Source organism: Struthio camelus, chromosome 1 (assembly GCF_040807025.1).
Source record: "Struthio camelus isolate bStrCam1 chromosome 1, bStrCam1.hap1, whole genome shotgun sequence".
In the NCBI taxonomy this organism is placed as follows: domain Eukaryota; kingdom Metazoa; phylum Chordata; class Aves; order Struthioniformes; family Struthionidae; genus Struthio; species Struthio camelus.
In genome coordinates, this window is record NC_090942.1 from 200,225,330 (window position 1) to 200,241,776 (window position 16,447).

The 16,447-nt window shown below is 41.7% G+C and overlaps 1 protein-coding gene across 1 annotated transcript; it reads left to right on the forward strand.

The window, feature by feature from the left end:
• The first annotated feature begins 1,604 nt into the window (after positions 1 to 1,604).
• SLC46A3 (solute carrier family 46 member 3) lies at positions 1,605 to 15,287 on the forward strand. The gene is made up of 5 exons (XM_009686609.2): positions 1,605 to 2,019; positions 8,178 to 9,051; positions 9,468 to 9,551; positions 10,572 to 10,728; positions 12,682 to 15,287. The coding sequence occupies exons 1-5, from the start codon at positions 1,828 to 1,830 to the stop codon at positions 12,767 to 12,769; spliced, it is 1,395 nt and encodes a 464-aa protein (XP_009684904.2). The 5' UTR covers positions 1,605 to 1,827; the 3' UTR covers positions 12,770 to 15,287.
• The last annotated feature ends 1,160 nt before the right edge of the window (positions 15,288 to 16,447 follow it).

The window sequence follows — 16,447 nt, forward strand, 5'->3', positions numbered from 1 at the left end:
AGCCAGACTTTGGACCCGGACAGGCAGAGGAGAAAGACAGTATCCTGTACAGTTAATCTCAGGCCAGAGCAGCACTTCTTCTGAATCACTGTGCACTTGCGTGCATGTGTGTGCGTGTGCGCACGTGCGCATGCGCCTGGGTGTGTGCACCTGCATGCCAGAGCAAATCAGTTAGCCATCTGAAGCAAACGATCAAGGGCAGTGCGCTTGCAAATCACGTTGATCCTGTACTAAGAGACATGTGACAGGCCAGTGTTGTCCTTAAATATGGGACTGAATGATGTTGTCACATGCCAGTGAAGCAAATAAAGCTTTCTCGAAGATCACGTGACCCACGTTGCAGTTAATCTGGTATGAAATCAGTAATGCAACAAGGTGCCATAAATAGTGCATAAACAGACAAGGCTTCTGACCGTGTCCTGCCGTACGTGCACTGTCTGCCCCGGAGGACACATCCTTCAGCCCTGCTGAAGTCTCGCAGCTCCGACCCCCCTCCATGGCATACATCACGGCAGATACAGGTGGTCGTATCTAAGCGGCAGAACTGCAGGTTTGAATGAGCACGACCTTTCGTGCAGTGTGGGAGCATGTGCCACAGCGGCAGTCCCAAAAGAGAGAGACATCACCTCTGCCACCCCACCTTCGCCCTGACACGCTGCACCAGCTAGGTCAAGCTGCTGGGCTCTAAAAAACTAGATGTGTTAATCGGAGATGGACTGCTGGCTAACAACTGTCGCTTTTCTGCGCTCTGATAAGCCAAGAGCGTGTGCAGGGGAGCAGCTGTAATAAAACCACCAAACCATTTCTGTTCCCAGCCAAGAAAACGGCTTTTCATCACGTGAGGTGGGTCCCCGTATTAGTCTTGTATCATACCGTATGCCTTGTGCGATCTTACTATGCTCCTGGCCCTAAGGCTATTGGAAAAAATCCTGAAAGCACGTCGTCAGGGCAGGATGCATTGAAAAGCAGAGGTCTGGGGCTGAAGAGCTGCAGGACAGGTTGTGGGCAGACACGTTCCCCAACGTCTACGGAAAGCGAAACGTTGTGGGGAAGAGCCGAACAACTGCAGAAGCCCCGGCTCGCCCAGAGACGGCTCCCGCACGCACCGGCGCCAGGACGCGGGAGACCCCACCAGCCGCTCGCACCCCCTCGCAGGACTGCGCTGCCCCCTCTCCTCGGGGGCACCCGGCGGCCAGCCAGCCCCGTCGCTGCCCCGGGCCGTGGGGCGGCAGCAGGTTCACAGCCCGTGTCAAATGAGGCCAGAGGTACCAGCAATAAATAAATCTCACTGCCTAACAACCCCGAAGAAACTCTCTTGACCCTGTAAACCCTGCGCGGCGATAACGTCGCTCAGGGCTGCGGTCGCAACCTGCTGATCTTTTGCGGTCAACTGCAGCCGCCGCCCCGGCGAGGCCGCGCCGCCTCTCCGCGCTGCCGTCAAGGCCCCGCAGGCTCCGCGGCCGGCAGCGCCCGCGCCCCCCTCGCCCTGCGCCGCCCCCACCGCCGCCGGGGGGAAGCGACAGCGGGGCGGAGCCACGGCCGCCGCGGGCAGCGGGCGGGAAGGCGAGATGGCGGCGGGGCGGGGCGGGGCGGGGCGGGGCCGCGGCCGGCCTCCTCCTCCCGCCGGCGGCGGCGGCGGCTGTGGCCGGTTGCCGGGGGCCTGGCCGCGGTGGGGGGAGGTGGAGGGGGTGAAGTAGCTGAAGTTCAGCCCGCCGGTCGGGCGGTCGTTTTCCCGTGAGGTAGCAAATAACTGCTTCTTGTTTCCTGGTACAGCGAGTGAAAAAAGAAGACGACCCCCCCCGCCCCCCGCGCCCGCCCGCCCCCGAGATGAGGAAGGTGCTGTGTGTGGAGCCCGTCATTTTCGTCTACGCGTTCGCCTGTGCCGTGACGAGCCCCCTGGCGCAGCAGTTCATCTACCGGCGGCTGTGGGAGGAAGAGTACAACGCCACTTTCGTGAGCAACCGCAACGCTAGTAACTGTGAGCAGAATAAAAGTGACCCCACTTATATCAAGCAGAAGGTAAGAGGGGAGGAAAAAAAAAATGCGATATGAACGTACACGGGGAAGCATGCAGCTGGTCTGTGCTGTATCAGCATAGCCTGCGTACGTGTTTGTGTGCCTGCTGTATATATATTTCTAAGCAAAGGTTTTGCTAGCTACCCTCGCTGTACTGTCTCCTTGTGTTGCGCTGTACGTAGTGGCAAAGAGTTGTCTCCAGAAGGATGCTGATGTCAGTTCAGCCTTTGCTGCCAAGAAAAGCTGAAAATCAGCTTACAGGACTGGGCCCACGTTGGCGTTAGGTTGCAAAGTGTACAGCTGGGGGCCCTCCTTCTGCTGAGAGTCCGGCCTGCGTTTGTGCGCCATCGCGGGCTCCGCGACTGTCCTGGTGTCCCCCGTCACTGTGAACAGTTAAATAATTGTTTTAAAGCTGTCAGGAATGAGGTACAGTTTACAATGCGTTTGATGAAGAGGAATTACAGGAATGAAAGATGAGGGGGAACGAAAATAGCAAAAACTTTTCTGCCTTGTTGAAATATAAATATGGCAAGATGGCAGCACCCTGTGCATAATAACATTTTAAACATTTTTTTCATACTTTAGCTTGCTGGGTAACTAGATGTTAATTGGAGTATCTTCTGTTGCACAGTTTTCAGGTTACACTTAAGCACAACTAACTGTGGGCTGCTGTTAGAAGAGATGATCGTACTCCACTTTCCCTTCTCTCTCTCTGCTGTCTTTTCTCTCATTTTGTTGGATCTAGCAATTATGCAGCTCTGTGTTACAGGTTGGGTTGGATCACCTCACTGATTCAACTGAAAACTCTTTTTTTTTTTTCTTTGAGTACTTTTTTTTCTGAATCAGCAAACTGCTCTGAGACAGTGTGTGACTAGGATTGCTACATCTAACTCAGGGGATGGCAGGGGGGAAATATTTGCAGAAGAGGTAGAACAGAACCACCCTGGCAACAGCCATTTAGATCGAATTAAGTGGAACATGAAACTACTCTGCAGAATCAGAAAAGTGGATGATTTGCACTGCAGATTACACAAAAAATTGAGTTAATGGGAGACTGTTGGTATTGCCCTACGCTGCTGAAAGTGACTGCTGCAGTGTAGCAGGTGGCACTTGAAAATTTTACTTACTTCCCAAATTTGAATCTCTGACATACTCCATATGCACGAGGCTGAATGCCTCAGCTTGTTTTCCTCATATATAAAAGAAATTTTTAAATGCTTCAGAAAGATTCCATCGAGGATGGTCAAAGAGTTCCAATTTTTTAGCATGGAGGTAGACTCTACCTCGTTTGATAAAAGCCTGTGGTAGTAGAAAGAATTTGGAAGTAAAAAGGTAAATACACTTCTGGTGTAGCACACTTCCTGGGCTGACCGAACAGCCAAGGAAGGTACTGTATGCCACCTATTAGAACTGATTTGGAGATAATGACCAATTAAAAACAATCCCATGATAGTCAGAACCCAGTAGATGGACAGCTAGGTCTTCCTCAAGTATGTCTTTTACTAATTAAACACCAAGGAAGCATTGTTCATGGCAACAGATGCTCTTGAGAAGAGCATCAGAGCTTGCTGATGATTGGGTCTGGGATGCTCCTTTAGAAATCTATCATGATATGAGGCTTGGCTGCTGGACATTTATCACAGGGCCTAAGCCCTCTATTATTCACAACAAACTCAAAACACCTGAGGTTGGGCCGCTAAGGCTTATGTCCATTTATCTGTGGAGCCACTCTGAAGAGCTGCCTGGGAACTGAAGTATCTTCAGAGCACAAGAGGAGATGGACATGTGAACCATCAAGCCTTAAAGGCAGAAAAGATTTTTTAATGGGAAAAATAAGTTTCCATGGCAAATAATCTTCCATTGAAATAGTTTGGTCTTCTTTAGAGAATACCCAATATGTTTTGGTGGACTGGAAGGCTGTGGATAACTATGCGTCAATGAAGGAGATTTTGTCTCAATAGTGCTTGTATATTACTCCCCCAAAGTGTGTTTCTTTACTATTAGCTAATGCTCGTTTGGTGCATTGTCATATCGTGTCATGCCTCAGTGGAAACAACAACTGTAAAAACCATACCTGGTGCATCCAGCCCCAAATGCAGACCCCATGAAGAAACTTACATTTCACAAATATTTTTGTACTTAGCATTTTCTAGACGCCTCCCAAATTCAACCTGATTTGCAAACTGTGATCACATGTGCTTAAAGATATAAGACTTGATATTCCTTTTTGCAAAATATTAAAGCAGTGTGCTTAATTTCAGTTGAATTTTAGACAGTGTCTCCAACTGATGTGATGGTGAATTTACATATTACTGTTTTTTTGGCATAATGGAAACAAAAATTAATTAACTTTATATTGAAGAATATAAGTCTTTCAGGATGGTTGAATTATGGCCAATACTACTTATTCGTTTTCCCTTCCTTAACAAATTTCCATTCCCCCCATTGCAATGGGTATCACCAGACTATGAATTATTAAACAGTCATGCTCTTATCTAGATGTCTAGCATCATTTTTATGCCATACTTGTTACCATAGTATTTGAATATGAAATTCTCAAAAGGCCCATTAATTTCAGTGAAACCTGGTCTCCATGTTAAGCAGTAATCATATATACAGTGAAAAGAGCAGATCCAGTAATTCATATCTCAAGGCCTTAGCTGAGAATATAAGAAGTGGATTTTCCAGGACCACCCTAGCTGACTTACGTATATGGATACTGTAAACTTTTCTGCCAGGAGCGTTCCCATCAAGTCCTGTTTGTAGGTAGCTCTTAGAAAGATACATCCCTTACCAGTGAATTTAGTATAAATCCTTCAGTTCTGAGAATGGAGAAGCTTTTTACTAATCTCACCAATTTCAGAGCAAAATGTAAAAAGAGACTGAAGACAAAATCATCAGCAGCCTGCAAAGATATATAATATAATTCAGAATAGATAGTCTTTGCAGCATTTAGATTAATTATTTCTTAAGATTTGAAGGAATGTAGTCATTTTATAATTAATCAAAATGAGTTCAAAAGTCATTGGAAAAAAAGCTGGAACGTTCTGATTGCTGGCTTGAGTAATCCTTTTTTGCTCAGAAGGAGCTATATTGAAACGTGATTTATCATCCAAGACATGCATTTTCCTTTGCTACTCAGTAATATTTTTTAATTTTATGAGCCTGTCAGCTTATCATGTCCTGCCCATTGTTCAGCCTCAGGCACAACTTTTCTCTCTTAATTTCATCGTTATTTAAGTGAATTGCTTCTTCATTTTCATTCTTTTAATTTTGAATTCTGTGATTTTAAAAATTATTTCTGCCTAGCATGATCATTTTTTTTCAGAGCAGAGTGAATTTGCAGATTAAAAAGCTACATCCTTCTCTTCAAATTTCTGCAGTTCCATTGATTTTAATAGAGTTATATGATTTTTAAACCAGCTGAATATTTGACCTATCATTTTCTATATTCATTTCCATTTACTTTATAAATACGTGAAGGGGGCAGTTGGGTTCTTTACCCTCTAAATGATCTTAATGCTGCCCTTCTCTGTTTGAGTTATGCCATCAGTAGACAAGTCATTTACGTCAACAAAGTTTTACTCATTTGTGGCAGCTGGATGTGCAGTCATGTTCTTTATGTTGCACAGCTTCTTCTAAAACAATGAAACCTAAGTCTTTGTTGTTTTATTCCTTCTGTTTCATGTTTCATTATGATTTTGGCAATAACATTTGTATTGCATTGTATGTGGGGTTGAGATGATGTATTTGGTTTTGTTTTGAATGTATTTGTTTCTAACGTGTTAGTGTTTCTTTGATGCTGATGTCTTAGAATGTAAATGGTACTAAAGATACAATGCTTGCAACGGTGTGGAGTTGTCGAGTGTCCTCTTTGCTCCATAAATTGTACAAAAGGTACTATCCATTAATCAGATTTTTTTTTTTTTGGTCTTCATAAATGCAATTAAACATTGCCCCGGAGATGTCTGTGCTTTGTTTGTTATGCCCGTTTGTCTGCAGGCTGAGTTGCTGCCCTTCTCGTTGATGCTGCCCCTTCAGACCGAATAATTTCCCATCCCATGCCAGCCTCTCTCTCTCACTCTGTCTTTTTCCTCTTTTAAATCATTTCCTTTCCTATAGCTTTTTCCCCCGGTCTGCATGGCTTCTCTGTGCACTGCCACATTCTGTAGACGGGGCTGCTTCCCTGACCCCTCTCCCCGAGCCTTTTCTTTTGAATAGATAGATCTAATGCCTTCCTTACCCGCTATATAGGCCACATTTTAGTCCTTATTTTCAAGTACAGACAACACGAAAGCAGAATAAAACAGATTTTGGGACAAATAATGTGTCAGTAGGGAAGGTATTAGAGATCAGAGTATTATTTTCCGTTTCAGTCTGTTTAGTCTTCAGGTTTTTGACCCTCCCAGGGTGACTACAGTGCTGGCCAGTGGACATGACATCATGACTCCTAAGGCAGACAGACACTAAGGGAAGAGAGTAAAAGACTCCAGAGTGCTGGGGATCTTGTGAGCTTTCCATGAGTGCCCCTAGATCAGCTGAATTTTTCTCTTGTAATAAAACCTGGACTCTTGTAAACAGAGAGTTTGAACTAGAAACTCACGGTCTCTGCCTATAAATATAAAGATGAGTTTATAAGGCATTCAGCAGTCTTTAAAATTGTCCAAAGTTCACTCCTGAAAGTTCTGGGGGGTTTTTTTGGTTATTTTTTTGTTTTTGTTTTTAACCTTTAGAAGGTACTGCTCTGTGGGCATTATGCTAGCTACAGAGGTATCAGCTGAAACTTGTGATTTAGATGATTCAAAAATACAGGCATAGAAAAGCTTGAGGAGATTTACACGACTGTACCTTCTACTGATTCTTGAAGAGTGCAAACCCCTACTCAAGTCTGTGTGATACCTCAGAGAACTTCAAGACAACTTTCTGAGTGACTTCAGTCTCTGCATCTGAAAGCTTGTTCTATGGGATAATGTATTATAAGAGTTTGTGCAAATGAACGTACTTCCTTTTCCACTGCTACTCTTTCATCTGAACAGGTTGTTTTCTTTTAAAGGGCTGTTGTGACTGCTGTCTGTCTAGCCTGCATAAATATATTGAAGACAAGATCTGAATAAGTTTGTTGAATATAATTTAGCAGTCAGCTTCATAACTGTGCAATATAGTCTTTTTATTTGACTTTTCTTTAGTTCTTTTTTCTATAACCATGAATAGCCTATTAGCTGTTTGTTTATCAAATTTATTTTATTTTTAAACCATTAAAAAGAACTCAGAAATTTTCCCTTCATATTTGTTTACATTTTATTGTCATCACATAGCTACTGTTCTTTATGTGAATACCTGCTGTAGCATTTCAAAAGAGAGATCAGTGACTTGGAAGCTTTCTGAGCCCAGAAATTTCCAGTGTTTTAAAAACTAAGTAGTTCACATGTCTGTACATGTGACTCAGGATAACTTTTTAATGCTGTGTTTCATTTTTATGCATCATTATAATTTTTAACATTGTACTTCATGATGTGAGAGCAAATCCTGATCTGTTTACTCACATAGCATCCTAATCAGTGAATCGTTTCTTTGTAACCCTCTCAGTAGGATTATTTATGAAGAAAGATATCCTCCTGTGAGTAGGGAGCCTGGGCTGTGTTCCTCGATCAAAGAGGATTTTGTACTGTTTTCTGAAAGATTCAAATAAAGCTAGTGTCCTCTTGCAAAACCCTGTGCTGAAGGACTTAAAGTATGAGCACCTGCCCTTGTAAAAGCATGGTCAAAAGAAGTGTTCTCTTGTCTTTGTTGGAGCTTCGCTGTTAAGGGTACTTGTAAAAGTAAGACAGAGACTGAACTTATTTTAGATAAAGTGTAACAAGAGCTGTTTGAGGACTATTGAAGATAAGTTACTGAAGTGGAAGTCTTTGAACATGCATGTCCTTTGTATTAGCCATTTTTATTATATATTTGTAGTCTTATATAGTACTGTATTTTATTTTATTATAGCATAATATAGTATAATATGATTTCACCTACAATATCATATCACAATATCTGTAATAATAATGTGTATTGTATTATGCTATATATCACATGGTAATTATAATTGTAGCATTCTATAATATATATTTTTATAATTTATTATAGCTTTTATTATTATTTTTGTTTTCTCTTTGCAGGAAGTTCAAGAAAAGGCGTCTCTCTTTAATATGCAGTTGGACTTAAGTGGGGCAATTCCCAGCCTTATAGTTGCCTTTGTCATTGTAGCTAACGGGGATCGCCAGGGACGAAAAAGGTCTCTAGTTTTACCATCAGTGGGAGCTCTGATTACAAATGTCTTCCTCGCTGTAATGTCATATTTTTCCTTGTCACTCTCTATCTTATATGCGGTTGCATTTATTACTGGACTGTTTGGGAGTATGGCAGCTTTCCTTGGAGGAGGCTTTGCTTTTATCGCAGATCTGTGTCATGACGAGAAGCAGAAAACAACACGAATAGCTGTGGTTGATTTGATTTTTGGATTTGTATCTGGATTGGCGGGACTGTCTTCTGGCTACTTTATAAAAGGACTAGGCTTTACGTGGACGTTTGTGACAGCATCTCTGCTTCATGCCATTAATATTATCTATATTATATTTTGTCTGGAAGATACAGTAGGTGTATCTGAATTCCAGCAACAGGAACCAGTATCTTGTAAAGAAGTTCTTAAAGAGACATTTTCTGGAGTGTACATGCTTTTTAAAAATGCCCCCTTTAAAAAGAGAATTTTAATCATTGTGTTGCTGTTTACATTTATGACTTACTTGTTTACTATGTTTGGTGGGAGTTCACTTTTTACACTGTATGAGCTGGATGAGCCACTCTGCTGGAATGAAGTATACATTGGATATGGAGCAGCTGCGTTCACTTCCATCTCTCTGACTAGTTTTTTAGGAGTTTACTTATTTTCTAAGTGTCTCAAAGACATTTATATTGTCTTTATTGGAATATTTTCTTGCATTGGAGGAATGGTCATGGCTGCCTTTGCCAAAACTACCCTGCTCATGTTTCTAGGTGAGTTCAGAACCAGGTGTTTTATGGTCAACAATACATATGAAAATACTGCTATGTTATCTATAGTTAATGCAGTTGGTAGTTATTGAAGTACCTTCTTGAAAGGGTCCTAAAGAGGTAAAAAAATACAAGGTTAGGTCAGACTCGTTTAGGGTTTAATTAAAAGAAGAGTGTGGAGGGTGAACAAAATCACTTATTACTGGTTTTTAGTGCTGTGCACACGTACTGGATTTATGATTTTTCTCTGTGCTTGGAGAGTTGTGTCTCAGTGCACTTTTGGTTTGATTTTTCTATTGCCTGTTACTCTCCAGGGAACTCAGCACTCAAAACTGTGTGACTAATTAATTTGCGATGTATTTGTAAATTCCCAGAGCTTTGTTCTTGTAATGTTTCATGACTGATTCGTTGCTTTACAGTAAGAGTACCATCTTTACTTTGCTTTATGCCTATTCCTGTTTTGCGATCCATGCTGTCAAAAGTCGTTCTTGCTAGTGAACAAGGTGAGTAGTAGAACTTGTTTTTAAAAATTACAATAATATGTTATTTCATAACAGATGCACTAAGATTACCTTTAAGCAAACAGATACTCATTGATATTTTAAGATTACTTTTCTTTTCAAGTTCCATATAATAAGATCCTATGTCATGATATTAGTGGCTTTTGGTTCTGAATTTAATACAAACAAGATTGTGTTCTTATGCTATACTGCAAGTTTCACCTTTGAAAGGAGATATAGCTCTAAAAAATGACCATGAGGAACGTGAAACTGAAGCATGCTTAAGATTTGTACAGTTGTAGTTTTACAAGTGCTTCTACATTTGCCAGCTTTTGACATCCGGAGAAAGGTACACTTCTGCTATTTAGTCAGCATCACACCTTCTAATTTAGAAAGGTAAGCAGTAGATGATCAATTTAAAAAGCACTTGAAAACAAACAATTAAAAACTTGGATTCTGAGTTACTCACCGTGCTTCATGGGTATCCATGGCTACTTACACATAGGATACTGAAGGATCCTCTCAAAAATGAGGAGATGCTTACGTGCTGAACCAGCAGTCTTTGTTGGGTCAGAGTCTCGGTGAATTTCTCCACATCTAAGGGGCAAGATTAGAAAAACAACAGAAGGGAAACAAGAAAGGGCAGAATGAGATTAGAAAGGACAAAGAATTGGAAGGGGTAAAGGATTGAGCTGTGCTCAACATAGTTAGTGAGGATGAATAGTTTGAACTTGATGATGTGATACACAGATTGAAGAAAGTTGGTATGGTGGCAGAACAGTAGCAAAGAAAGATAGTTTCCATTAGCAAAACCTTTTTATTAAACAGACAACTGTTTTGAAAGCATGAAAGACACTTCCATGGCAAAGACGTATGATACTCAGGTGCTTGTGACTTGCATACTGGCTAAAATACTGCAGATAGATCTTTGCTAAATGTCTTTCAAAACAAGTTTAAGAACTTTAGTACTTTGAAAGGGTTTTCATTTTGTTTTGTTTGTAATCCATCCATTTCTTTTGGCAGGTTCTGTGTTTGCTTGTATTGCCTGTTTAGAAGTTGTGACCGGTACTATTTCACTTTTAGTTTTTAATAGTCTCTATGCAGCTACTGTTGCATGGTTTTCGGGCTTCAGCTTCCTCTTATCAGCAGGCCTTTGTCTAATTCCACTGAGTGTGCTATGGTAAGTATATATCAGAAGGGTTCTTTTCTAGAATTTGACTACTTTTACTGATAACTTCTTGTTGGCACGCTTTGAGGCTGAATGGTTTAGTGCGGTAGTTCTCAAACTTTGTTATTTTCTAATATATTTAATATATTTTGTGTGTAGCCCACCCAGTTTGGGAACTGCTTGTATAGTGCAAGCCTATGAAAGGTATTCTGAGAACTTCTCAGCAGGGAGCTGCTTGGAGTGAGGCAGAGCTAAGACTAGGGGATGGAGCCGTGGTAAGAAGTCTTCCTCTGGACGATAGGACAGGAGAGAGGGAACCTATCGCTAACAGCTGCTTTGTCTCAGTGAAGCTTGTGATCAGTTCCTTGACAGCAATGGCTCAGCTGCTAGAAGCTGAAGCCTCCTTCTTAGCCTCCTTCTTTCTCTTTACTACCTATCTCCCACCTTGCTCAAGATTTCCCATCATCACTCTAATTCTGGCCCCGATCCAGCTACCTACCTCCAGCCCCATGCTCTGAACTTGACACCTACTTTCCCAGATTGAAATATATCCTAAATTTACTACTAGGAAGACTGCTCTTCCTTGGTTGCATGTGTGTGCCCTTCCATTGGTTTGAGGCCTGTACATGTGCCACTGAGAAAACATTTCGTGCAGAAAAAAAGTAACAGATCACTGTGAAAGACATGAGCTCAGTTTTGCAGTGTGAGCTCTTCTAGAAGATAACAAGGGTTATAAGCAAGACCAGTCCAGCCAGTTCATTTAATGAAATGCTATCTGTCCAGGTCCTTGGTCATGGATACCTTCTGACCATGTTCCATTAAAATGTGTAGATCTGCACTAATGTTAAGCTCCATACGAATAAGCCTCTAGATATGTTGGAAAAAATACACTCTGTAGTATTTGCATACAATATTATCTAGTGACCTTCTAGTAGTATTGACAGTGAAGGATCATTTTTTATGGGTATTCACAAAAGCTAAACTCACTTTGCATTTTTTCCAGTATAAATTATGGTTTTTTTGGATGCTGGAACATAGATCTAAGTGACAGAAGAGTCATTCTTCATTACTCCTCACTTGCATTCAGAAAAAAAAATGCTATTTTTCTTAAGAGGACAGCACTCTGGCTAGAGGCTTTTATCTTTTTTCTAATGCCTAGACTTTACCTCAGTCCCCTTTTATCTCTAGATAGCTGCATTTTAAGGAGGCAGTAAGAATGCTGCAGATTTAGCACATTTCACATTATTTCAAATCCTTGTCTGCTTGACTACATTATTTTTCCTCAGTCTATTCAGGGTAGCTGTACTAACAGTAACTTAAGAGTAAGGTAGTGATGGGTCTCAGACCTAAGGGAATTGAAGCAAAGGAGTCATGTGCTGGGTACAGAGAATACTTACCAAGAAGGTAATAAAAAAGTGAGAGAGTTCAGTTGTGGCCAAAGGCCCAGTAAGTACCTTCAATTTATAAAATACTTGTTTTATTTAGTTCAGTGCTGTATGATAAAGTTACTGTTAAAAAAGCAGTCCCTTCTGAGCAAAGGGTAATAAATATTTACCATTAAATGAGTCCATCCTGTAATCAGGACTGTAGTTTATCCTCACAGTCTTGCAGCTTATTTCTCTTTTCCTTCCATCGTTAGTGTTTCAGATGTCCTGCCCTTTGAATAACCTTTCTAAAACTATTCTTTTGAGAGCCTAATGCAATGTTATTATTTGAGATCAGAAGCAGTAGCTTGTTCCAGTCTGTAATAAATCTGGCATAGTAGTTCAGTGCTTTTCAAAGAGAGCAGAAATAATGTTGTCTAACTTGTGTAATAAAGGCAAGTACTGTCGTTGCTGTTATTTACTGAGACCCATCATGAGCAAACAGTGGCTTTAACCAAGCTATCGGGTATCTTGGTGCTGAATCAGCATGCTGTACTTGGCTATCTCAGCTAAAGATATCTGTCTTATCTCTGCCTTACAGCTGGCTTCTGTGCACAAGCTGGAACGGAGAGGATTTGGCTCTACTTGTACAGGAAGAAGTATCCAGCATAGACAGCACTGAGAGTTGAACAAAGGATTCACTTACCTGGGTTTTCTAATCTGACCTGCAGTGGCAGAGACCCTTATATCACACACAGCATAGAGTTAACACAACAATTAAAGATGCAGTCTAAAAGCAGCCCTGCAGCAATAACCACTAAACTGATAGCCCTCTATTTCCAGTGTCTCCTTTTAGCACTTGAATTAAGCAAGCTCTTATACTTAACTATGCAAATAGGCTGGCAGTAGAGATTTTAATGCTGCTTTCAGCACAGGGAAAAGATAAGGTCTTTCCACCTACGCTTTCTCAAGTTTGAAAATGTTAGCTGTGGCATGTTGTACATCTTGTATCATTCTAAGTGGGGTGACAGTGACGATAAGCTTATTAGCTCTTTAGCCAGAGTGCACGAGAGAATTCTGTTGAAGCCACAGAGCTCATGCCGGCTAAAGATGCAGTCCACCGTGGATATCATGAAAGGGCCGTCTTACTGTGAAGCACACAGAATTGTCTGAAATTAGTAAACTAAAAGGTCCTTCTTTCAGAAGGCAACCAAACTGGAAGAAATACTTCTCTGTAAGTAGAAGTACATCTGCTGTAAGCTGCAGTTAGCAGAGAATGTTTGTGCAAGTTTAACTTACGATGTGTGGACTTTGCCTCTGACTTAGTTCTTAAAATGGATTTTCACACTGAACAGTCATACTTAGAAAATTTCCAGCTTGCGGAGTGTGAAGTTACGCCTATGCCTACATTTTGCACAGACCATATTGCACATTTATTTTTAGATTATACATCTATGATCCTTTTCCATGTATTTGGGACTGCATACAGACACTTCTGTTCTTTCTCCCATAAATACTTCTTTTCCAGTTAAGCTGGGCTATACTGACTTAAATCTTTCTCCTAGGGAAAGGATGTGATATCTTTTCTCTTCAGTGGATCTTCTGATTTTTTTTTAATAACCCTGAAATGAGGTGACAAATTCTGAACCATGCATCTAATCATCTTGCAATGTAGCATAATTTATTAGCACTTGAGTAGCATTTCTCATCTTCAAAGCACCTTATAAATGCTATTCATTTTAAAGAACATACGTCTGTAACAGATAATTCTCCCCCCGTTTCAGAGAGAGGGAAATAAACAGAGTAGTGACTTGCCCTCAGTCACAGTGCAAATCAGCAAGAGCACCAAATCTAGAAATCAGTTTCTGCTCCTTGACTCTTCAGCTTTTTGCTTGAGAGCTTTATGCAGAAACTAGCACAGTTTCTGAAATGTACAGCACAGCAGAAAAAAACATGAATGTGATCACCATGTTAAATAAGCACATGGGAGTGGTCCTTAAGAGTTTTACAGCTAATGTTGTGCTGATTCCTGAAAGTACAGGTAGGCTGTGTGTGACTTTCTTCCCCCAGAACGGATTACGTGGAAAAATCAAAATATGATAAGCTGGCTGATGTTCACAAGAGGAAAATGGTACGAAAGCAACTGTGAAGTGGAAACTGACTTCACATGCACATAGCATAGGATAAAAATGAGGAAGGACAACCATAGCATAATCAGTGGTCTACTAGCATCTATTAGTGTCAGTCATATGAACAGATCACTTCTGCAGAGCGTCTCAGTGGTACTCCACCAAAAAAACATCAGCACAGGAGGATGATAGTATGGCAGATCCTTTCTTGTTTGAACTACGGTATTGTTCCAAGCTACGCATCGTGGCCACTAAGAGGTTTGGAAAAGAGTTCAAATAAGGTCAAGGAGAGTTATCCTATACAGGATACTACTGTGTGTCATGGCTGAAAGCTGTTCATTTCCTCCAAGATAAGGGCAATGAAGCTTTATGCAGCTAGTAAATAGAGCTTCTGTCCTGAACTACCAAGGCTGCCCATTAAAGACCATTAGCTTTTGCTATGTAGTTTGAAGAGCGGCCAGTAAATAAGACTCTCTGCCCCTGCACTGCCTGAGTTGCTGCCAATTTCTTGGAGAAGCAGGCTGAGTTTTACAATGATCAGTGGGTCCAAAACATAGTAAGTACTTCCAGAGAGATTAATGAAACACTGATCTGAAGGACTTCAGCACAAAGATTACATTGTCTTCCTTTTTCTTTATGTCTGTCCTTCTTTATAAAAAGGGCGTGTCCTTTCATTTCCTCTTCCTCAATGAAGGCCTCTGCTATGGCTCTGATGGTAGCAACAAAGAAATCTAATTCAGCAGTAGCATTCTGTTAGTGTAAATGAGAATTTTCACATACAGTTCAGGGATGGCTTTGTTATGGTTTGATCTCACTGTACAAAATATCTGTTGTTTACAAAATATTTCTGGCAGACACAGCCTTTAGAACTGGCTGCAAAGTTTGGTCAAAACACCTGTAGGATATGAAGCGTTGTTTAAAGTGTCTGGCAGAATGCAAACTGAGGAGCCAGGTACTCATGAGCTTTTTGTTTTTAAATCAAAATCTTAAGGTTTGTAATAGTTGGTCCATGTATATATAAAGGCAAATATTATTTTGACGGAAGTTAATAAAGTGAAATTTGGTCTTTTAAACTCTACCTTGTATTTGTAGCTCTTGAATTGATTGTTGACAAATAACCAGCAGGATGTGAACAGTAGCAGCAGCACTAGTGTCATGTTTTTTGAAGTCATAAAAAAAATAGTAGCGCATGAAAATGCGCTCTTGCTTCCCTCCAGTGCTTAGTGAGAGGAAAGGATACTGCCAAGAACACCAGCACCAAGAGGAGGAGGGGAACTACACAGCAGGACAGCACTATCTGCAAGAAGTCAGCATGGGTGCAATGCTGGTTTAAGCCTCCACCAGACCTGTGCCTCAGGTTGGGCCCAAAGAGAGCATAACGAGGCAAGACCTGGAGGCAGGGGGCCATCCCAGCTCCACCTGGCTGCACAGGCACCACGCTTGGCATGCCTAAGCCTGGACACAGCCTGTGGGCTGCTACTTGCAGAACTTCTCTTACAGAGTGAGGCCCCTACAAAAGGGGGAGAAGGGGCTGGGCCAGGAATACCAACTGCCAGCCTAGCTCAACCCACTGCACAAAGATTAATTTTGCCCCTTTTTCTGTGTATGAAAGGGCTGTACATTTTTCGTCAGACATTTTGCAAGTGCAATCCTTCCTTTTTATCTCAAAAGTTCTTCATCCCAGTCCTGGCTGACTCCCACAGCTAAAATGAACAACTTGCAGCATAAACTCTTCCCCATGCCATTGCTTTCCAGCCTGGCTATCCCCTAAAATTAGCTTTTACAGACATGTTGAACAACCCAACTTCCCTGCTCCAAGCGTCATTTGCTCCCATCCAAGATGATAAACCATGCAAATCCTTGAACAAAACCAACTACAAATTATGTCTGGCCTCCTAATCTGTGCCCACTCTTCACTACACTAGTAAGAAACAGTACTAAGTTACTCATAAAGTACTTAAGCACAGACACCGTAGCACCCAACTTTCAACCAACAACAGGAAAGGCCAGCTAACTAGATCTGCTGAAGCAGGGAGCCTATAAGGCACTTGTAACTGTGAACAACCCCAGCATAGCTCCCTGCGTTCTGCAGCCCCATTCCTGGAACAGTACCATTACACTGCAGGAAGGGGGAACTGAAAATCTCTCAAAAGGTCTATTCCCCTCTCTTAAGCACTCCCAGACCTGATAAGGTTATCCCACAGCCCTTCTGGCCTGAGCCTATGTCAGCATAAAGCC